General features: G+C 43.9%; 1 protein-coding gene across 2 annotated transcripts in view; it reads left to right on the top strand.

Moving 5' to 3' along the window:
* The window catches only part of ABL1 (ABL proto-oncogene 1, non-receptor tyrosine kinase), an 83,541-nt gene that overhangs the window by 48,445 nt on the left and 11,182 nt on the right, over positions 1-23,914 (top strand). Inside the window, exons 1-6 of one of the 2 annotated variants that reach the window (XM_033012005.2) lie at positions 677-1,240; positions 10,646-10,819; positions 11,570-11,865; positions 18,355-18,627; positions 22,546-22,630; positions 22,994-23,171. In XM_033012005.2, coding sequence (XP_032867896.1) covers positions 1,156-1,240; positions 10,646-10,819; positions 11,570-11,865; positions 18,355-18,627; positions 22,546-22,630; positions 22,994-23,171 — 1,091 coding nt within the window. In that variant the 5' untranslated portion in view covers positions 677-1,155. Of the gene's footprint in view, positions 1-676; positions 1,241-10,645; positions 10,820-11,569; positions 11,866-18,354; positions 18,628-22,545; positions 22,631-22,993; positions 23,172-23,914 lie in introns of those variants that run through there. The other variant, XM_033012004.2, reaches the window with a different exon arrangement.

The following is a 23,914-nucleotide window of genomic DNA, read 5'->3' as shown; positions in this document are numbered from 1 at the left end:
TGTTTTAAAAAGGAGACAATAATGCTGGAAAGTAATCTATAAAAAATAGAAAACTGGAGAGCAGTAATTAACATGTAGCCTTGAGAAACCTGCAACGGAAAGGCAGAGTCTGCAGGGGAAAGGAGTAGTAGGTAGTAGGAGAGTGAAAACTTGGCCCCTTGTGCAAGAGGAATAGTATCCTGCGAGTGTAATTGCATCAGCTGTGATCTGAATCTGTTTGCCTGTAACTTCCGCAGAGATGCTACGACTGCATCTTTTGGGAAGGTCCTCCAGCTCCCCTGCAGTTTTTGTCCTGGTTTACAAATGGGCATGGCTCTTAGTTTGCTGCTCCCTCTTACAAGGCACAGTATTTAAACAATTCCCTCAAATACGCTGTGAAGTGGCACGCTTTTAAGACTTCAGCTATTGCCAACGCTTCGCTTGGTTTAACAGAGCCGCGCACAAAGCACCGCGAGCACCCGAACAGCAGCCGGGGGTCCTTGATATCCTGCCTTTGCCCCCTTCCCAAACCAAGGCGGGCTCTCCCAGGCGGGGAAAACTTGTTGATTTTTCTCTCTGGCGTTGGGAGAGGAGGCAGGAGGAGGGTTAAGGAGCGAGGGCGTTGCTCGCCTGCCTGATGTCACGGAGGCAGGCAGCGGCTGAAGGGGCCCTTTGTTGGCCGCGGCGCCCCAGCAGCGCTGCCTGCACCCAGCGCCCGGCGGCGGGCGGGCAGCTGCCCCCGACTGCGGGCCAGAGGGGCTCTGCCCAACTTGGTTGGCTTTGCTTTTTTTTTTTGCCTGATTTTTTATTTTCCTTCCCGCCCGCCCTTCCTCTCTCCCGCCAAAAGAGTTGGGAAGGAGGGAAGATGTCTGGAGTTAACTCCCCGGGAGAGGAGATGCGGGGCCCCAGGATTTTCCGCCTCTTGGGCTTGCCCTTGTAATGGTTTTCAGAGCGCTGGATTTCTTAGACTTTTCTTGGGTATTTTGGTTTAGATTTTTCCTGGATATTCTGGTTTAGACTTTTCCTGGATTCTTTTAGACTTTTCTTGGATTTTTTTAGACTCTTACAGGATTTTTTTTAGACTTTTTTTTAGACTTTTACCGGATAACTCAGCAGTGCGAGAAGAAGCTGAAGGGGGGGAAGGGAAACCAGACAGCTGAAGCCAAACTCTAACAAATGAAAATGTTGGAGATTTGCTTGAAATTGGTGGGTTGCAAATCAAAGAAAGGGCTTTCCTCCTCCTCCAGCTGCTACCTGGAAGGTGAGTACCCAAGGGGCAGGGGTTGGTCTGCGCCCTGCTGTGTGCTCCCGGGGGACACGGCCCGACCCCACTGCCATCCCAGACATGAGTTTTTTATCTTGCTTGCAAGTTGGGGCCAGGCTTGGGGAGGTGTTTGGTCCAGGCCAGCTTTAGGCTAGTCTTTCGCATGTGGGGGTGAAGGAACCCGGGCCCCAGGTGACTTTCATTAAATGCAGTATACAAAGGGAGTGCGGTTCTACCATTTATGGTTGTAAAATGTCAAGTGATCTTACTGCCAGGCCCATAAACAAAGCTGTATCTTCAGGCCTTGGCTTTATTTTTTTTGCCCAGGGAAGGATCTCCCTTATTTTGGATGTGAGAGGAGGATGATTAAACCAACTCCAGGCTCAGGAAGAAAATTCACATGAGTCCATCAGTAAAATATTTTCAGCATGCGTTAACACATAATCTCTTAGTTCATTTTGGTTATCCCCTTGTAAGTCTGCTTTCCAGAGGTCACTCATTTCACTGAATTTTCTTGCGTGTTTGCTTTCAAAAGGTGATTTTTTTTTCAGTCACACTCATGATTAGTTGTAGACACTGAGATGTTAAACACACAGACCCAAGTAGTTCAGATTGAAAGCTTCAGCGACAGAGATACCATGCTGGGCTGGGGGACTTTGAGCTGAGGTCTTGCTTGGCGTGACCTCAAGCAAGTGCTTCACCCCGGCGTGGCTTCACACCCCGCCTGTGGAGCTGCGTTATGGGTCCCCCCCGTGCAGCCCCGGCCCTTTTGCTGCACTAGTGGGGCTGTGTCCATCCTGCCGGGACTGTCTGCGCTTCTTCAACTTCTTTTGTGTTGCTGGATGTTGCTTCAGTAAAAATAATCCACATGCCAGGAGGACTGTGCTAACTCATCAAATCAGAGGCACGAAAGGCAGCAGCTGATTTCTCGGGTCCTATCGCAAGTCACTGTTGCTCAACTCTCGAATATTCAGTGGAGAAGTGGTTCTTGGAAATTCATAGGTTAGGAATCTCAAAATCTACAATTGGCTTCTCATGGCAAACCCATTTGAAGACGTTTTTGATCAAGAGTCTGTATTTATCAGATGCATATAGTGGCTCTGAAGAATTTTCTATTTCAATTTCCAGAGGACTTTTTTTATTTACTTAAAGTTTCAGAAAACTAATGGTGGGCAGATGCATATGAATAATTTTGATCTTTCCTATGCATCTGAGTACTTCTGTGAACTTTTAGCTCTATAAAACCTCTGTCTGTGGCCCCTGCCTCTGGTGTTGTGGCTGTGTGTTGAGGAGGAGCTCCCAGTCATGCTGGGCCTCTCATTTCTGTGCCGTTGGATCTTTCAACACAGCCCTGGGAGAACAGGCAGAGCATCTGGGGCCTCTCTTCCCTGCAGAAGTGAACACTAAAGGATGATGTTACAAGGGTGTTACCCTGACTGTTTTTGCAAGTTTTCTCTTTTGTGTGTGTTACAACCACTCCCCCCCTCCCCAATTTGCAATGCAGTTGCATAATAGGATTAGAGCATAGTTTGACTTGTGCCATATAGGCAGTGTTAAGGACACCATCACTGACACAATAAATATTGTAGTATTTCTACCTTCAGTTTCCCTGAGACTGTGGTTGCATATTTATTTTTTATGATGGGATGGGAAATGAGCACTGAAACAACTTTTAAGGGATCTTCTATCAAAGTAGCTCAGTCTCATTTCTCAGCTCAGCATGGGGCAGAACTGAAGCTGGCATCGAAGCAGCATGTTAAAAGTGAGTAAATGTGGCCACTGCAACGTTAACACTGTGACAGTCAGGACACAGGCAGCCCAGGACCCACCATAATCGACTGTGGATCTCTTGGAGAGCAGGGTGAGCACCTAGAATCCATACTCATCTGGGAAGAAAAAGGAAGAGTTTTAAAAAAGTAGTTTTTTCTGTTATTTCTTTCTAAAGCTGAAGGTCCCCATGTGATAGTCATAGGCAGCTTTTTTACTAAAATTTTGCAGTTGAAAGCACTGTTGAGGACTCTTTCTAAGAGTAGTGGTGTCTTTCCCCACACCCCTGTACTCCAAGGGCGCAAGTGAAAACCATTTGCTTGCATTACCCTTAAGAAGATAAGTTTTTACATACAGATTTGTTAATTTTGATAGAAACCACTTAAACTTGGCAGATCGTGAGAAGGGGGTAGGTTTGTATCAAGGTCTGAAAACTAGGGACCCTTGCTCCTGGATCTGTATGAGCAGAGTGTGCTGACCTGTCCATTGCCATGCGTGCCCCATGGCCTTGCTGAAGCTTCTGAAAGGATTAAGGAGATGATGGTGGTATCGTTGGAGGATTTAACTCTGCTCTTGTTATCTTAGTTGTATGGGAAGCTTTTGAGGACAGGAGGGGAAAGCTGAAAGTTTCTTTACTATAGTAAACTATGAAAGCTTAAACATGACTGCTTAAAGAATGAAAGGGCCATTAGTTGTGTGGAAAACCAGTTACAGCCAGGAGGATAGATTAAATTTTACCTAGTTCAATTTCTTATTTTGGTTTTCATGTGTTAACAGAAACAGGACAGTGTGTGGTTGATGAATAGCCTGGAACTGTAACAAAATCAAGTCTGTGTGTATTTTTGAACACACTTCTTGAAAATATTATATTGAGGTTGGGTTTGAGATACGGCTGATTTAGATTCAGGCACATGGGTAGGTGTACATGTCTTTTGATCACGTAATCAGAAATTTATTTTTTTTTCATGGTGGTCCTCTTCTGAAAGGCTTTTATGGTCTGTTATTTTGCAGGAATGAGGATTGTTTGTAGAATCCAATTTGTGGTGGTGTGGAGGGATGGCAGATGCTATGTCCCACTGCTCTGTGCTTTGCTGTTTACAGGCAGGCTTGCCTGCTTGCTGAAAGAGTTGAGACCTTTTCTTTAACTTGATCAAAAATAACTTTAAACTGTTTCTAACGATTACTGAGTTTTTATATTGATGTTTGAGCTGGCCATTTTTTGCCCTCATTTCTATTCACACTAGTAAATATTATTTTAAAATGTGAAGGATCTGAATTTGTCATCTGCCTTCTCCTTTCTGCCTTTGCCAAACTGAATAATTCCTCACCCACTTAACACCAAGAAAGGGTAACGAGTAGAAGGGAAGAGGCACAGCAAGTACTGCTGCCAATCTGATCTGGAAAACAGAATGTGTCCATGTCCCAAATAGGGGCTGGAATAGTCTTGCTGCCTTTTTGGGCATGCTCTACCACTGAAAGGCAGAAGTCTCATTTAAAACCTGTTAGTGTTCTCTGTAAAGTTTAAAAACCATTTTGGGGACACTAGTAAAGTCCATTGTTTCCTAACTGAAATGATTTCTGTGCTGCCAGCTGTCAGATTGTCTCTCTCGCTCTCTTTTTTTTTTTTTTTAGCGTGTTTTGTTACAGCTAGAGTAGACAGGGCTGGGGAGGAGCAGCAGCCTGTAGCCATTGCCCCATTCCTGGAGAGTTTCTTTTTATGTGTTTGGGCAAGTATTGAGCCAGACCCAAATCTGCACTGTCAGCGACTCGCCTGCCCTGGTGTCGCTTGGGTCAGCAGGCAGGTCTTCCGTCAGTCTGATAGGAGGAGCGAGTACGTTGAGGCAGTGTTGCAGCCTCCCAGGGAAGAGCCTTCTGTTTGTTTCCTCTTTTCCGTGGCTATTTTCTGCTCCTCACCTCTTGGCCTCTCATCTACCATCACTCACTAGAGTTCTTGCTTTCAAATATGTTTCTGGCTTTGTAATGCTTGCTAGTTATGTGCTGGTTCCAGCGGTTCTTGCCTGTCCCATCCTTATTAAAAAAATCTGGTTGATGGTGTTTGCTACCATTTCCCGTGGGTTGTGGTGAGGAAAGGATTAGAATTTCATAGGAATAGCTGTAACTGTCTTCAGACCTAAAACTGATCATCCACAGACCTGTTAGTCCTTCCCCAAGCAGTCTGAGGCTGCTTAGTAAAGCAGGGAAATAAAACAGTAAATCTCAATGATTCTTCCGTGGTGCTTTCCCTCCCCAGGGCTCAGAAATGGGCAAATTTCACTGCTTCTGCTCCCTTAATAAGGAAACAAAACCAAAAATTGTAAAGGTAAGGTTTTCAGAAATACACAAGTGTTATTGAAGCTCACTTGGATCTAGTTACTCTTTCCCCTTCCTCTCTCAGAGGTTATAATCTAAGGTCAGGCAGCAGCTCAGTAGCAGATTTGGAAATAAAATCCAAATTTATGCCATACCCACTATTCCACTCTGTACATCTACAACTGTGATTAGCTGACTGGAGAAAGATGGTATTTACCGTGTCACTAAGGACTTATAAATGAAATAAACTCAAGTGGAACCTGCAGGCTAATGTGAGAGTGAACTTCAAAAAAATAAACAAAACAAACCAAAACCACCAACAACAACAAAAAGAAAACAAGACAAAAACCCCACAACCAAACAAAAAACCCCAAGCAACAACAGAAGCCCCAAAATGACAGAATCATCTCTTGGGGTAGGAGAAGTCACATTGTCAGGGGTGCTTAGTGTTAGACAAGATAAAAACACCGTGCTTGACTGTGAGGACCTGTTTGTGCATGGGCAATGCAGCAGGAGCCATGGGTGGCCTTGTTCACTTGTGTTTGCATTCAGCAGACTTGGTTTTCAGTATTTAGAGTGCTGGAGATTCCTGGTGGCCATGCGAGGAGGAGTGCAGCCTGCCTGCAGGATGAAGGCACCTCGCTGAGAGTGGAAATAGGGTAGCATGGCTGGGGAGACTGGTCCAGCACATGAGTGGGTCTGGTTGAGGGAGGCTGGATATATTTGTGTACTTCTTCATCTCTGTATAGAAATCCATAATATTTAAGAAGTGATCATTTGTCTTCATGCTGGCTGTAAGAACATGGGCTTTCCAAATATCAGCCAAGAGCAGGAGCGACAGTGATGGCCTTTGTTGCAGAAGGTTATATGGCCTGTGCTATGGGGTGGGTAGCAGGAGAGGCTGAGCATGATCTCACTAAAGGGATGAGTCTGAAATAAAACATGAAACCTTCCTTCTTTTTGGAGAAATCTGGTTTACAGATTTTTTTCCTTTTTAAATCCCTATTCCATCAGGCATAGGGAATCTGTGAAGGCCACTAAGGAAATACTGGGACAGGGAGGCAGCTGCTCCATTATATGTGCTCAGAGTTGGGAACATTTGGTTGTATTAAATCTTCATATCTATTCTGCCATTTATCATCATTTCTTCCAGAGGAAAAGGAGAGTAGAGGGAATGTAGGGAAAGGAGAGGCTTTAGATACATTGTGCTGTACCTCCAAAGAGATTACTAGATGTGTTCTGTGCTCCCTTGCTTTAGAAACCTCGTGGAAAAAATGCCAGCATAGTTTGTGAGATCACAGGATGTTTGTTTTGTAGGGAGACAGGAGGTCTCCTCCTTCCCTTGGGACTGCCCCACAGTCAGCTGTGGAGGAGCCGATTGTAATTCTGTGCTGCTGCCTGTTTTCCAACCCTTCCCTTAAATTACTGAGGAAATTTGCTTGCGTTGGTCTAGACCAGAATTGTTCATATCTGAGAAATTCTAACACAGTCCCCAGCAATGATTCATGACTTCATATAAACAGTAATTAGCAGGAAATAGTTACACTTATGAAACCTGTTAGCGTGCAAACATAAATATCTCCTGGTAAAAACTTAATTTAGGGGGGAAATGAAGACATTCTTATGGGTAATGCCTCCAAATTAAAGCTGCTGTTGTCTTACTTCGAAGTCTGCTCCGCTTTTAATTAAGAGTCATCAGTGTTAGTGGAGAACTGAATTACAGCATTGCCTTGGGACTCCTCCCAGGAATCCAGGTGTCATCTGGAGCATGGTTATGATCAAAGTAATAAATTACAGTCTTGCTGGGACGCAGAAGACAACAAAGTGGATGAGTGGAGGGAATCATAGTGCAGAGATAACATTGAATTATGCTCGCTTCCTGCCCCATCGCCACGCCAAGATACCCTCCTGTAGGTACAGCAGCCAGGCTGATTTACTGGGAGAAAACCGGCCCACTGAAGAGCTCAGCAGTGCTGTAAAATTGTAGTTAAAACCAGCAGTAGGAGGTGAAGAAGCTGTAGTGTGTTGAAAAAGACCCTCAATACATATGAACAGCAATGTCTAATTCCTGCTCTGAAGGACTGTGATGTCTGGGCAAATTTACCAGAGGATTGCTCAGAGGGGTAAATACCTCTGACAGCTGACTGTACGTGGCTCCCAGATGGACACGTCCTGTCGGCTTCTCTTGCTTCATGGTTTGTGTCCCAAGTGTGCTGACAGCCTCCTCTGGGGGCCTAGACATTTAAAAGTGTGTTTTGTCACGGTCTATCAGATTTCTGCTACACTCGGGTCATCACAATTTTGCTCTTTCCTTTACGCTCTTCTCTGTGTTGACTCAGGGCCTCAGCCTCCCTTTCTTGCCGCTCTTCAAGCTTCAGTCAGTCACTACCTTCCCCACGCCAGTTCTTAGCTTGGGGTTCCTACCTTCTGGATACACCGGCCCTAACGTGAACCAAGAGTTGGGTCTTGGATCTCCCCGTCGCGCTCTCCTGCGCGGCAGCGTTCACACCCAGTGTGCATCTCCGTTGGGGTGCCGGTGTCTGAGCAGGGAGGGTTGACTTGGAGCACGCAGCAGATACGGGCCCATCTGTCCGTAGCATCCTGTGTGTTCACTGGGGGCACTTCTGTGGTTTTCCAGCTTAGCAAATTCTCATATGCTTGTTAACAGCCCTTGCTCATGCGGATCTTTGGGTTTGCAGACAGTTATCTCTGAGTCAGTGTTTGTAGGAATGTCATCGAGCAAAAGCAGCCTTTCTTGACTTTTGCACCCCACCTTGCGGGTGCTTTCAGTGTTTGACACAGTGTTGTCTCATGGTCTGAATCGAAGTGCATACCTTGGCATCCGTGTGTAATGAGTCAGTCCCAGCCCTGCCACAGCCTGGGCACGAGGGAGGGATTCTTGTGGAGCACTTGGCTTTCCTCCCTCATCCCCATCCGTGGCTGTGGATGAGCCGTCCTTCGCCGGGCTGTGATCATGCTGGAGTTGGAGGGGAGCCTGACTTGGATTTCCTGCTTTCCTGTCGAATCAGTCCCCCACGAGGGAGGCATTTTCCTTCCTAATGGAGGTTACGGTCCATCCCACTGTGCAGCATGTACTGGTGTGTACTGTATGTGGGGGAGAGCATCACAGCATCGCTCCTCACTGAGGTTGTCTATCTGCTACTTGCAGCTCTCTGCTGTCTGTCTGTTCCAGGTGTTCAGTGATGGTGTAACTCCTTGGAGTATCTCCAGTCACTGCAGTGCCCTGTGTTTGATAAGGGAGCTTAATGGGCTTGACAGGATCAAAGCGTTTTCATGGTAAAATGATTATAGCTTAATTTTCTGAAAATGGATTTTCTGTTTCTTTTCTCACTGTCGCTCTTAAAGCAAACCCAGTATACTAAATGTATTCTTCTGAAGGAAAGAAGAGTAGGAAGCAAGTGTGTCAAGGTGCTTTAAAAAACCACCGAACCACACAACCACCTTTTCTAACTGTGGAATCGTTTAGAAAGGAGAATTAGTTGACTTCTCTGATTCACTATAAAAATATATCTCCCTGCAGATACGGTTTGGCTAGGAAAATAGGCCCAACAGTGTCTATACTTGCTGTTTTGCTCTCTGCCCACATACACGATACTACCTTTCCCAAAGAATGTAGTAGTACTTCTGTTCATAAATAATCTCCCAGAGAGCCTTTACTAGTGGTGATCTGACCAACATATCAAGGATGCCAGGTTGTCCATGGGTGAATAGTGGCACTTTCACCACCAAAGCTTAAACAATAATGGGATTTGTTACTGTTTGAAGGGTTGGGATTTGGGATGGTTTGTGTTTTGTTTTGTTTTGCTTTTTGTTGTTGTTGGGGTTTTTTTGTGTGTGTTTTTTTGTTTTGTTTTGGTTTTTTAACATTTCCTCATTGGGAGAGGTATTTTGGACCTCCCAATCCACGCTTGACTTCCATACATTTTCTGGTGTCCATTGCATCAGTTCTTCACTGGGTTACAGGTGCAGCTTATACTGGCTTTGCAGAACAAACAAGCAATAGTGTTAAAGCATATTTTGGTGTGATTGCATCTACACAGCAGCCCCTTGCTAGTGAATATTACAAGTATTAAGAGAGAGCTGTGCTCCCAGGTGACCTGATAATCTAGAAGAGACTTGGCCTGGGATTTCTCCCTGCAGAACCTTGCTGTGTTCTCCTGTGCAGAAGAGGGATTCAGCAGCGAGTGGGGGGAGCAGGCGGGGGCTGATGCTGAGGAATGACGAGCAGTTCATGGTGCGAGGGGCTGGGTGCGATAGTGCCGTGTTTCCTGTCCACATAGCTGTGCTGACGCAGTGGTTTGTCTGCAGTGCTGTGACCTCGCTCAGCGAACTCATCCAGATGGAAAATAACCCTGCAAACCCCAAGATTTTTCACAACTTATTGTCTTGGGTTTGTGCCAGCACAGTTGCCCACAGGGCTGCCAGCACAGCTGGAGGGTGAGGGGGCACAACTACCTGGAACATCACTGCCCCAAACTCCTGAATCATCATCCAGAGGAGAGGGTTTGCAGGAGCATCTACAATAAAATTCCCTGATGTACTTGGACTTGCCTGATACTTACTGAATATTGCACACCTCATGTGCTGCAGTGTACAAAAAACTTCGGTGGTTGGTTTTTACTTACCTGTGAAGTTCAGTTTTTAGGACTCTTTTTCTGGAGGTGTCTCAGGGTGCCTAAGAATGTCAAAAGCTCATTATGTGAAGTATGCTTGCCACTGCACTCTGGTTCAAGAGCTGCGTGCAGGACAGAGGGCAACAAAAAAGGCAAAGCCTTGTACTCGTATAAGAAGAGAAATTATTAAAAATACTGTGGAGAATGGAAGTACGTATTCTTAAATACCATGTCTTCTGAATCTTGCCCTGTCTGGCTCTCTGTGCTGAACATTCTGATGATTTAATTTATAGGATAATTAAGGGATTTACCTTTTAAAGGTCTCGGTTTTGTTTTCAAATCTAACTGTTCTAGCAGTTAGGCATGAGCCAAAGGATTTACAAGCAGCAAACAGCCTACGTGAGCAGCATTTACTGGAGGGAGGGAGAGGGGCTTTCCTTCTCCTGTGTGCTGTGGGAGGCAGGAGCTGGGGGCTCGGGGCACGCTGGGGAACAGCTCTGGTACAAAAGTGTCCTGCCTATGTGACAGGAGATATGCATTAAAGAACTATCCATATCTGTCCTCTGACGCATGAGAAGCACACATGTCAAGAAACAATGCAAATTAGAAAATCAGAGTGCGTGGGTTAACCAGATGGCTTTTATCAGCAAAAATGAACCTGCTTTTTCCTCTCTCTCTCTTCCTCCTCCAGAAGCCCTTCAGAGACCGGTAGTGTCAGACTTTGAGCCCCAGGGTCTGAGCGAAGCAGCTCGCTGGAACTCCAAGGAAAACCTTCTGTCCTGTCCTAGTGAAAATGACCCCCATCTCTTTGTTGCACTGTATGATTTTGTGGCGAGTGGGGACAACACTCTCAGCATAACTAAAGGTAAGGTAGCTGGGCAGAGTGGTACTGGGGGTGTGTGAGAAGGCGTAGAATGAAATCACTGTGGAATAACTGAGTTATACACTAAACCCTATGGAATTTTTTTTACTGTGGGAATTCTTCTTAAACAAATACAAGTATTTCACAAAGCCATAACCTTTTAAAAGGTTAAAACTGTCTGAAGTTTTTACATTGGGCAAGAAACTGTTTGCCAAAACTAAGGTCTCCATTAGGAGCAAGAATTTGAACTGAGAAATTAAACTCAGCTGATTTTAGAGGCTGGCTTCTGTCATTTTCCTAGTTCTTCAAAACACAGTCCCTGTATGAAAAATAACTGTACAGCTACAGTGTTTTCTTACTTAGTCTTTCTGTTCCTTATGTGTACTCCAAGTCACGTCTGCTTACTTTGCTAATGGAAATTATTTTTTTATTGTTTATCCACTCGTGTTCTCTCCTAGCCCCATCAAACCAATTCAGTTCAAATAAAATTTGCTTCATTTGATTCAGTTTTAAAGCTCAAGCAGTATCAGAGCTGTTTGCAGAACTGCACAAGAGCCTAACTAACTCCTGAAGCATACATGTGACTTTGGCTTTGAGAGATTCACTCAAGCTTATAGAAACACACGTTCCCTGCTCAGTCAGGTTCCCTTTCTTATAGGAGATTATTTAATGATCTGTTAGCCAGAAAGAACCTATCTTTGTCCTCAGCTCCCAGGTTTGCCATGTCTAAATAGGTTTTCTCCTTGTGCTAAGGTGAAAAACTCCGTGTCCTGGGCTACAATCATAATGGGGAATGGTGCGAGGCCCAAACGAAGAATGGACAAGGCTGGGTGCCCAGCAACTACATCACCCCAGTGAATAGTTTGGAGAAGCATTCCTGGTATCATGGACCAGTGTCACGTAATGCTGCTGAGTATCTTCTGAGTAGCGGTATCAACGGCAGCTTTCTTGTGCGAGAGAGTGAGAGCAGTCCAGGACAGAGATCTATTTCACTACGATATGAAGGAAGGGTGTACCACTACAGAATAAACACTGCATCTGACGGAAAGGTAGGCTGCAGGCTATCCAAACCATGAAAGAAAACCTTGCTGGTATACTTTGTCCACTGACTGCACAAGGTCGAGTAGTAGCAATCGAATCGTGCAATTCTGAACCCTGATCGCAATGCGTTTCATCTGTAGTTACAGTAAACGGAGGTTCTGACATGGCTATGACAAAATAATTTTACTCCTTTAGCAAACTTCTGGTGAGTACAGCTCAGTAGAGAAACACTCTAAGGTAGGAGGTTCTAGAGTTACACCAGAGCTGAATGTAGTAGATACCATTAATACGAGATTCTGAGGATCAAATCTTGTCCCATATGTTCAAAGGATAAAATCTCTTCCACTGCCAAATCAGAAAAGTCAGTAAATGTTACTAATAATCGTGTAAATGTTGGAGACAGAATGCTTTTTGAGCTATTCTGCAGTATTTTTAACTACTGTTTTGATTTCTCTACAGTATTTCAGCGTGATCGTTGGAGACGGGTAGGCACTTTCACTTTTATATGGGCCCTGTCTCTAGTTTCTTAAGTTTTTCCCCCTAGATCGTTGTGTGCTATAGCAGTGTTGCAATGCCGTGCTTTGTGGATGCTGCAGAGAAATGTTAGCATAAAAGTCTAGTTTTCCACAGATTTTTGTTTGAATTTCATGGAAACATTTCTGCTGGCATTGGATTTCAGAAAATCTTGTTTTTTAACGAATCTATTTTAAGCAGTGTCTCTTTAGATCCTGTGCAGAAGTTGGAAGTGTGGGTCTGGAGCATGGCTGCTGAGGCTCTTCTTGCCAGCATCTAGTAGATGACAGATTCTGTGCCATTAAAGTACTTCAAAAGAAAAAAAAAATAAAAATCAAGTATAGTAGTGGCCCACCATGGTCAATTTACTTTTGTCCGGCAAGAGCTTTTCTTCTTACAACAATGTTGACAGCAAAGTCTTTAGTATGAAAACATAGGGAACCAGTATATAGTGTTTCCTATTTATCAGACTCTCATTGCTCTAAAATCTTTAATAAGATAAATAGATTTTATTCAGTAATGACATACTTTTTGTCTAATTTAGCCAACAGATTGTAATTGTGACAATTCTGACCATGTTATTTAAGGCAATGTATTTCCAAGTTAAGGTGCTTTGATTCTTCATTTTTCCTCCCATGTAGACACACTGTGGTCAAAATCGGCACTGTGAAATGCTGACATGCAGCATACTTGAAGGACTACATGGCAATCTGAAATATTGTTCCTCCTGCTGTCTCTGTAGTTGATATTCCTTCTATTCACATTGATGCTGGCAGATGAGCAGTGTTCACCTGTGAACATTTTGAACCCAGGCATCCTTCAGTTGGTGTAAATAAGCATGTGTCCATGATGCGATAGCACATGTTCTCCATTTTAGCTGTGAAAGGGTTTGGCATATGAAGGCTTTCATCCCAGCAGAGCTGTTTTTATCCCAAAAAAACAGTTCTGCAGAGCTACAATAATCCGTTCAGGTCTGTATTAGCCAGGTTAACTGTTCATTTTCCACAAAGTTGCTTGAATTGGTGTTTTTGAGAAAAGGTGCAGGTCAGCACGATTCACTAAAGCAGATCTGCAGCTGATGGTGGTTGGAAATACAAAATCGAGAAGTGGCAGTGACCAAGAGCTGTGTCTCCCAGGCTTTGGCTGTTCATGCAGGGGTGAGCGAAGAGGTAGCCACAGTCCTCCCCGTTGTGGTGCCAAGGGCCAGCATCCCTGCAGAAGGGGCAGTTTGCCACATCCATGCATCAGGAACTGCAGTTTGCCATCTGGTGTGTTCAACCACATCGGTTTCAATTTGTGTTAATGAGCTGGGCAGTGAATTGCAGCAACTTAGTGGCAGACGTGCTGCCCACTCTGCTTCTGCTGCTGGGCTGGGGGACGCCGTGCTCTTCCAGCACCCTGTTTCCTGCTGTAAAAGCTGAGGAGCTAGGAAGAGAAACAGCTAATATCCTTGTTTTCTCCTCTGTGAAATGGAGACTGCTGGGTCCCCACTCTGAGCTGCTCGTGTCGTACTCTATTACCTGCTTTGCAGCAGAGCATGGCTCTGCCAAAGTAAAGCTCTTACCTTCAGCTCCCTGAGCACCTGGGGCCTTCCCTGCCTGCTGTATCATTAGTCAGCCTGTCCAGGGAATTTAATATCTGCAAGTGCTGCAGTAAGGGTGAATGGCTTTGGTGGGATCATATCCTGTGGCCGAGAGAACAAGTTATTGGGAGAAAGAGGTATTAGAGAAACGTGTGGAACAACTGATGCTGGGCACGGAGGTGTGCTGTGCAATGCACAACCATACCCAGGCTTTTTCCTGGGGAAAATGGAAAGATCTAAGGAAGAAGATCAGAGGTGTGTGTGTCTTAATTTTAGGACCATTCATACTGAATGCATTGAGGTTCAACAACTTTAAAATAAAATATATTCCTCAGGCAATTTTTTTCTTTTTTTTTCCCAGATTAATGGATCATATTCTTCCGGACCACCTTTTAATGTTTTGTTGGTTTGGGGTTTTTTGGTTTTTGTTTTTGTTTTTTAAGGCAGGCATTAAAAGTAACCTTTCTTGATTTGGCTGGCACGGTGCAGCTAGTCATCTGGTAAACCACTTCCGTGGTACAGAGAACTTGGTTTTCCTGACTTGATAGTACTTGAGGCAAAGCCTCCTGTTGAGTAACCCAACTGAATAAACAGCGTTGCCCAGACAGTTCTTCAAATCCTGCTATCCTCAGCATTAGGGACACAGGACACGGGTCCTGCTTGAGTCTCTTGGAGCCTCCAGTGGCTGAACTGGATGTAGACTCACTCCTTTATCATGAATCTTCATGGATTTTTTTGTGTGGTTGTTCAGTTTTGTCTGCTGACAGGGTAGAGGGAATGCCATCAGGTTAAGGATGTATTGGAGGTGAGCTTGGGCCGGTTTCACCACCCTTATAAAATATACTAGCCATGAAAAGATATGTGGTCCAGTGGCAGAACCTCCAGATGTGCGGCTAGCTTCTACAAGCAGAGCCGCTTGGAACAGGACCAGTGTTAACAGTTTGACTGACAATACACAAAAATTGCCCAAAGAATGTGTCAACAGCGTAGCTGGGGAGCGAACTGTCTGAGTCCCTGTGTAACCTCATGCACTGCAGAAACACTCAGTCTATTAACTCTGTATGGGTACAGTTAGCAGCACCGGGCAGTTTTCTTGGGGGAACTTATCCAGCAAGCAACTTGAGTTTAGTCTGGGTAATTGGGGTCAGCAGAGAATGGAGGTTGCAGCGAGTAGTCAGAGCGTCATGCGACTCGCTGGGCTGCATCGGCAGCATGCCGTTCATAGCTGCTCCTCGCTTCATCTTCTTGTGATACATGCCTCACATTCCAGATGAAGGTTTATATGTAGCATACCTCTGATTTCCAGTAGTGCTGATAGGAAGTAAGGCCTTCAGGAGTCAGCATTGGGGATGTAATCACTGAGAGGTTAGAAAAATTCTGCCTACAGAATGAGCACATTTAGTCAGTGGATGTGGGGTTTTTTAAGGTAAATGGAAAACTTTATGTGTGTTAAGGCATGGAGTGTTGTCCTGTGGCCTGGACAGGGTGATCCTGAGTTCTGTTCCCCATCCTGCTACAGGTTTGCTGTGGAACCTTTGGCCATTTATTTAACTTCTCCAGCTGCAACAAGATCATATAATCTGTCACACAAAATACAGGTATCTCTAATTTCTGTGAGATAAGCCATCATAAAAGCACGGGCAGCTTCCTCTCCATACTTCTCTAATACTTCCAGGTGATCCTGGCATTCAGCATAATTTTCTACATCCACACTTTTCTATTTTAGTCCTCAGTGTAGCATGTGAACTGCTCATAGCACTGCTAGTACTACAAGTTGTTCCCAAACAGGTATGGCTTGTTTTAAATTGTGGTTGTACTGGCTGATGCTTGGTGGTCCAAGCCGTGCAGCTGTAAAAGCCTCTCTTATGTTGTCACTTTTCTGTTCTTAGAACATCTGTTTTTAAGGTGATTTCACCTCTTTAACCATGAAAGGTGGTTTGGTTTTGTTTTGCCTTTTTTTTTTTTTTTGTTTTTTTCCCCAAACATAGTGTTGAAATGAGATTTGGTGTAGTTACTCTACAGAAAGAATATCTGACTAATTTTGGTAGAGGGTTGAGAACATGCCCGCCAGCGGGATGCCTTTATTTTCTAGAGATAAAGTTTCCATAGTTTGTTTGTTTGTTTGTTTTTTTGTTTTTATCATCAGCTGTAGCAAAAGAAAAACAAGAGTATAGGGAAAGTACATTTCTTCAGCCCAGGGTGTAAAACCCTCCACTCTGAATGCCCTTGCGCATCCAAAAGTGTATGTGTTCTCACCAGAGTAATTAATGGCGTGGTTTTAGCTCAAGTGGCTTACAGACAGGTTGGCCACTTGTCTTGATTTGGGCTAAATCCAAAACACAGCACTCATCTAGTCCCTGAAAAGGAATATTAACTCTATTTCAGCCCAAACCAAGACACCACTGTGCATCTTCTCCCACTCCCCCAAGCCCAGGCGCTATTGCCACCAGAGGAAATGCCATTTTAGCCAAGCGTCATGATTTTCCAACACTGGAAGGGTAGGTTTCTGCAGCATAGCTGCCTGTTTTGAATGACAAATGACAGATAATGTTCACTTCCCAGAAACCTTACAGGGGACATCATTCTGTTACAAAGGCCATAGCTTGAAAGGCAACAGCCACGCTGTACCTTGCAGTAGTCTAACCTGTCTGTGGGGTCATTCACATCTGTGTGTGTTTTCCCCTTTCTGGGTTACGCTGTGTGCCGGAGCTGAGCATTTTACCTTTCTACAGCTCTTTCAAGTAAGTCTATGACATACATAGATTGGCATTTTTTTGACAATTCTGACATTAGTAGTTACCATACATACATAAGCATACGACTCATTCTTATAAACTTACGTAGGGATTTGGGCAAGCAGGATGCTGAAGGGGAGAGGCACTTTTGTCTATCACTGCCTTCCTTGTGTGATACGGCTGCTCTTTTCACTCAGCTTTTCTTATATGTAGTGCTTGTGCTCTCTTATGTTTCAGAATATTTGGCCTTCTCCAATGCCTCTTGTTTTTATTTTGTGTTTGTATAGTAAACAGATGCCTGCAAAGGAGGAGCATCCATTCGGGAATTGCCAGTCTCCAGTCCAAAGCCTTTATTCAAGTTTGGGGGTGGTTTTGTCCCTCCCTGCAAACGTTATCTTTTTTTCTTTCTTTCTCTTGCAAATATGTCTCCCTTTTCTGTTGGACATATTCACATATTGCTGGAGCTCCGCAGATGCGTTTTCTTTTTCCATCCAAGAATTCTGTTTAGGTGAAAGAAGCAGAGTTTGACCCAAAGTCTTGGATTTTTTGGATGCCTGTCAGCCTCGTCAACTTCCCAGCCTCCCGAGATCCCAGACAGATGGCCGCTGCACATTCACAAACTGTTGAGTGCATATCCAGCGAGTCAGAAGCATTTGGGAAGTTTGATCGTAGCTATTGGCATGTCATGTGTAGAGTAGGACCAGTGCATCGCACTCATTTCACGGTGCGTGGACTGGACAGAAATCTGGGTGGCTAACACAGCGCTGCTCTTCTGTGAGGTTGTCCCTTGCCAGACCTTGGTCCTTTGTGAGAAATGGAGCTCTTCCATCTTCTGTTTGCCAGCGTAGGCTGTTGCACTTTGATACAAAGGTTTCTCCCTTTCCTTCAGGTGTTATCAGCACCACTTCTTTTTAAAATTAAATTTCTACCTTTTGTCACCTTGCCTAGCAGAAGACTGGGCTTGAGTGCAAAAATGGGAAATACAGAGGTCTGATGGTAGGGAGTCACTTGTCCATTTTCTTTAGTAGGCTTTTAGACTGAAAATGGATCTTCTGTGTAAATGTTAAAAAGGTAACAAATATGGGTTATCGTGCCTCACAGTAGGTTTTCATTCAGTGGTAATGTTTTTACTGCTGTGTTATTGATTGTTGCCCATCACAAGAACGGAGCAGACCAGCTGCCTAACTTGATCCAAAATACTGTGCAGAGGCTTGGGCCAAAATCAGGGAAGCCACCGGTTTGCTAGTGATACTCCAAGGAGAATTTAAGCAGGTGAAAATGTCATAACCCAAATGGCAATAATGGAATCATCAACACACTGAGGCTGACAGTCCCCTACTCTCCAGGAAATGTCCCATAATCTTTACTGACCAGCCTTTTGAAAAAAGACATTTCAAGCAACAGCATGCCAATCTGATGCTATTTGCAGTCATTCCTTCCATCTTGTTTCAGCGAAGTGCATGTGTTTTCTCCTGAATCCATGCATTTCCCATGTAAGCATTGATTGTTCTCAGCTCTGAGAGCTGTTACAGAGCTTGTGGAGCTCATAGTACTGCAGCTTGAGTAGAAGCAATGCAACACTTTGCTTTCATAATTTTATAATGTAGCTTCTACATATGAATGCTCCGATGTGTGTTATGTGAATGAGCTTTCTCTTTGGTTCCTAGCTGTATGTCTCTTCAGAGAGCCGCTTCAACACCTTGGCAGAGTTGGTCCATCATCATTCAACTGTCGCAGATGGGCTCATCACCACTTTGCACTACCCGGCGCCCAAACGCAACAAGCCCACTATTTATGGCGTGTCTCCGAACTACGACAAATGGGAGATAGAGCGAACTGACATCACGATGAAACACAAGCTTGGTGGAGGGCAGTATGGAGAGGTGTATGAAGGAGTCTGGAAGAAGTACAACCTTACAGTGGCTGTGAAGACTCTGAAGGTAGGACCCAAATCGCTGAGCATTCCCATTCACCTCCATTCAGCAGGAAGCGAGTTGAGGCTGGCTGCCTGCCCTCAGCCCTGGTTAGGCAGTTTGGGTCGGTGCTGGTCCTTCCTTTGTGTGCTGTAGGCTTGGAATAGAATATTTTTGGAAGAGCTTGATCCTATTGTGGTTTTATGTGATACCTGAAACACTTGTATCTAAACAAAGGAGGATGTTAACAGTGCAATTTTTATTTTAGAATGGATGAAACCTTAGAAAAGTAAATCATGCCATGATGTCTTGCATTCAGGGTATGGAAAAGGTGAGCTGTTCACGGGTGAACACACTAACACCAGCTGGTGTCTTAAGGAAAATTGTGGATTGTGAGTCAGTCAACATAAAATTCAAAGGCTGTGCTTCAGGGAGGCATTACATGTTTTGATTTTCTGCCTTATGTGGCATCTTTCCCAAAAGACAAGCTCCCTCTGTACCTGGAAGTCTTAAGCAATTGTTCACAGCTGCTTCTTATCAAAAGATACAAGAGGAAGAAAAAGTGTATCCAAGCTAAAATACATTAAAATGCGTAAATAGCTTTAATGAAGAACTGGATAATCAGTTCTGTTTCTGGCTCTTATCCCCGATTTCTGTATCTTGGTGTCTTTGTCTCTTGAAATGCAAATAATTCTCTGTGGGTTCATAAGGTCATTGCTTAATTCATTTATGTTTATAAAAATGTCTTGAGATCTTCTGGCACTATCTACACACATTGCATTTGGTTGCTTAATAAGAGTTTATGCTAACTTGACACCATGTTCTCTCTGCTCGAATGGGGATGTGGTTTGGTCTTGCGGAAACAAACAACGGGGTTTTGTTTGGTTTTTTTTTTGTTTTTTTTTTTTTTTTTTTTTTTTTGCAATGGAAATTTTGAAGTGGAGAGAACTGTGTAGATGCTCTAGTGTCAGGGGAAGAACGTTTCCTTGATTTGGGGAAAATACTTCTTCCTTACACTCTGAGCAGCAACTACCTCAGTATTTCTGAGTTGCTATGGTTGCAGAAAGTATTTTCATTTTGGCCTTTTTTGTACTCTGGAGATTCCTGTTGCTGCTCCCCAGCGGAGGAGAGTCCAAGCTCCTGCTCGCACAGGGAGCGAGTGACACCTAGTGTTGTCCCCGCTCGGACCCAGCGCGCTGGGGACCACGGGGCTTACTCGGGAGCGTTGCAATGCAGGTGGAGCTGGGGTGTGACCAGGTTGAGCAAAATTCCCGTTTAGAGTGAAAAGGAGAGACCAGTTCTTCCCTGGAACATTGTTTGCTGTAACATCTCCCTTCCAGCTTCTGGTGGTGGTGTGAGGATACCCGACGTCTTCAGATTTCTCGTTTTGCTCCAAACTGTAGTTGTTGCTTTCATTCTCTTCTAAAACCCATCAACAAAGGCAAATTGCGTGTTATCCCATTAAATCTGTTTGTGCATAAGGAGAAACCTTAACACAGACCATGATTGTTTCAAATATGTAAAATAAATATTTAATGAAACATGACTAAAAGTGGTTCATGATGTATTATGGAGCAGCATGTTCCTCTGGGGAATGTAAGAATAACCAAGAGAGTTGAGAAACACTTCAACCTGCAATTATGCACACTAAACCCATCCTTAAAAGCAAATTTATAATCCACCTTCCTTAAATCCATCAGTCTACTGCTTGACAAGTGGGATTATAGCGTTCTTCAAAGTTTTGGGAAACATTTTAAAATCACATTTGTGTCCCCGTTCTACAGGGGAAAACAAGCCCTCCACAGCTTTTGCACAAACGTTCAAGTGACTCACTTTATTTTCCTCTGAGAGAATATTTTTCGAAACTTTATATGGCTCTTCTTGTTCCTTCCCCATCTACTCCGGATTTCGCTGTGAGAAAGATAAAGGGAAAGAAAAACTAAAAGAGGGGAAAAAAAAATCATTCCAGCTTCTTTTTGAATAGCAGTGCTTACAAACACCCATTTGTTGTTCAGTTTTCTATCGTGTCTAAACGTAGTTCCTAGCCGGCGCAGAACACCAGCTCATGCAGGCAGGCAATCAAGGCAGCACACACTGTTCCTCGGTTGCACTTAACTGGGAAGTGCTAGACAGTGTTTTGGTGCTTAGATGTTTCCCATTAAAATACATCACTGGAAGCTCAGTGAATTGCACAGGACACATCAGTATTTATAGGGGTCTGTTACCGTAACACGACCTGCTCTGGATTTGTGGTTTTACACCTGATGTTAATAGAAAGGGGCATGAGGTAGGCAGTGGCTGCAGCAGCCGGGCGTGGAGCTGTGACCTGCGTAGCGTCGGACCGAAGGCAGCCTGCTGGCACTGTGGCCAGCAGTTGTTCCCTGTGAGGGCCATTTAATGGCTGAACCCTTGTGAGCTGGTCATCTCGACACATTTCTTACTGCACACCTTGAGTCTGCAGCCATTAGGATTGCCTTTTCTATTTTTTTTCCCCTTTTTTTTTTTTTTATTCTTTCCCCAGCAGAGAAGCCTGTGTTTTAAATTAGGCAATGTGCGACTCTGGTGTCCCTTAATGCCATGGCTCTGCTAGGAGAATATTGTATAGCCAGAACTGTTTTATTTCTTCCATAGTTTTGTACGGTGGAGGATGGAAGATGGTTAAGCTTGGTCTTTTGCATGAGATCAGGTTTTCAGAGGGATCATTGTTACAGTAGTTTTCTGTATGTGTCCTTCCTGTTAATTTGGTCACTGAGAAGTAAGAGATTTAAAACAGTGGAACAGCTATGCAGAGGAGCAACCTTTCAGAGTTTGTATCGCATGCATAAGATAAATGTGTATTTGGGGTAATTTTGCAACCTGGATTATTAACCCAGTTTCCTTTGCCAAAGAAAACAGTTTAAGGTTCTGCTCACAAGGACCTTTGGGCTATTAGTTTTGACAGAGTGTGTTGAGCAAAGCACAGCTGCCAATCAAGCTAATTGGCAGCGAATAGTAAATGATTGAATGAAACTGTTGGAAAAATGTTCTCATTGCAAACTGCAAAGCAGAGAGCTGGCTGGATCTTACAGCTGCAGCCCACTGTTATCATTCTCACCAGCAGCAGTAAATCCTTTCCAATCCTTCCTTAAAACACTTCGTCCATGTAGCCTGTCAACATTAATCCATCAATGAAAAAAAAAAAAAAAAAAGGATCTAGAAAGAAACATTGCTTTAGGAACAGATCTGTATTTTTGCACCACTTTGGAATGACCTTCTGGTCATTTGGGGCATATTTGCTTCAGAAAATATGTCTTTTGAGCAAGATTGTATCTTCCTCAGTTTTGTGTTGTGCCAAGCAACTTTATGGTGTTCAACAAATAGGTAGTGACACATCTGCCCAGAACAGTTACGTCATGGGTCAGGCTCTAAATGCCACAAATGAAATCTGTGAAACCTCAGGCTTTCAATTATGGAGCGGCTGCCATCGGTTGTGCCTCCCTGTCTGAAAGGGGGGCATTTCTTGCTCCTACCCAGTGAAACTAGGAGCCCTCATTTCAGCAGCTTCTCAACCATTTGTTTGTGGCATATCTTTCCTTTTATGCTCATTCTTGTTTCTTTTCTGTACCTTTTATTTCATGTTATCTTTTTTTTCTGTTAGGAACAAGCACATTTTTGCTTTTCAAATCCTGAGTGGTGTTGTGAGAGGCCCTTCACAAAAGGGATATGGATTTTCTTGCGCCAAAAAGCTCCGTTAGAATAAGAATGATAAAAATAGATATTTTTTAAATCCTACAAAAAAACAGCGTTCCTAACTCCCTGGCATTGTGATGTGGCTACAGGGAAAAATTACCTTGAAAGAACTGTGGCTTATGTTGTCACTTTGCAGTTCTTTTTGTGTCCTCATACAAAAATCTGTTCCTCCTTTGTGCACACTGTCCTTGCCAAAGCTTTACCATTGTTCTGCAGGAGGATACCATGGAGGTGGAAGAGTTCTTGAAAGAAGCTGCAGTAATGAAGGAGATCAAGCATCCAAACTTGGTGCAATTATTAGGTAAGTGATAAATACCAAGCAGAGGGATTTGAACTAAACCCTTGTGCAGTGATATGGATGTTAAGGAGCAGATAAGCTGCTTACCATGCCAAGGCTTTAAATACAGACACTTATTGTCTGGCAAAATTCACAATTTGTACCACTAATACATGATTTTTAATGATCTCGTCTCCCTAATGTTTAAGTTGCCAGAGCCTGAAGCAGGAAATTAAAGCCCTCTATTAACCAGTTCCAAGCAGAACTCATTCTTTCTGTGAGCCCCATATTTCTACCTTCTAGAGGTATAAATTGCCCTCATGGACAAAACCTGAAGATTCACAGATATTCTCAAGCATTCATTGTAAACTTTATGTTGGTCTCTAGGGGTGTGCACACGGGAACCTCCTTTCTACATCATTACGGAGTTCATGACGTATGGGAATCTGTTGGATTATCTGCGTGAGTGTAACCGCCAGGAGGTGAATGCTGTAGTGCTGCTGTACATGGCGACTCAGATCTCCTCAGCCATGGAGTACCTGGAGAAGAAGAACTTCATTCACAGGTAGGAAGGACAGTGAGCACCCCCGAATCTCGAAACACAAAACACCCCTTGATTCTGTTTTTCTGCCTTTCAGATTATCACGGCATTGACTTAGATGCAGTTGGAGTCCTGTATTTAACACGCTAGCGCATTGTATTCTGATAGGGTACATTAGCTTGTCTATGGGATGGTCTCCTGATTGTTTTTCTCTCAGTGTTTTTCTCTTGCCTTTGAAGTAGACGCAGGTGAAAGACGTATCGGTGCTTTTATATTTTAGGCAAGGGCCTTAAATATAAATGCTTCCCAAAGTAACGGGCTCTTAATGGACCAGATAAGCTACTGCTCTTCCTTGATTCTAATGGCCATTAAAAACTGCTGCGGTTGATGTTGCCGGATGCGTGCAGGTGCTCACAGCAAAGCCGCCCTCTTATTGCCTTCTTATCCCATGTTCTTTTTTGTTTGTTTCAATTCTCTTTTTCTGTTCTCTGTAGGGGTTGTTTCCCACTATTGTCCAGATTGCGTATTCACTTTAATAAGCATCTCTGCAGTTTTAAAAGTCTCAGAGACTCTGACCTTTAAGTGTGCTGCAATTATGGCTGGAGCTTTGCATTCTTCATCTGTAGCAGTGGCCTCCTAGCAATATAATGACATATCCTGCGTGAAGGTTTGAGAGTTGCTGAGCTTTATACAAGATGCTCTCAGTGCCATAGTGTGACCTTTCCTGCCCAATTAACGGGAATATGAAATTAGCACGTGCTTTTTCA

The sequence above is a fragment of the Tyto alba genome, unplaced genomic scaffold, assembly GCF_018691265.1.
Source record: "Tyto alba isolate M040663 unplaced genomic scaffold, T.alba_DEE_v4.0 Super-Scaffold_11, whole genome shotgun sequence".
NCBI lineage: Eukaryota > Metazoa > Chordata > Aves > Strigiformes > Tytonidae > Tyto > Tyto alba.
The sequence above is the reverse complement of the archived record's forward strand: the minus strand, read 5'-3'. Positions and strand labels throughout refer to the sequence as shown.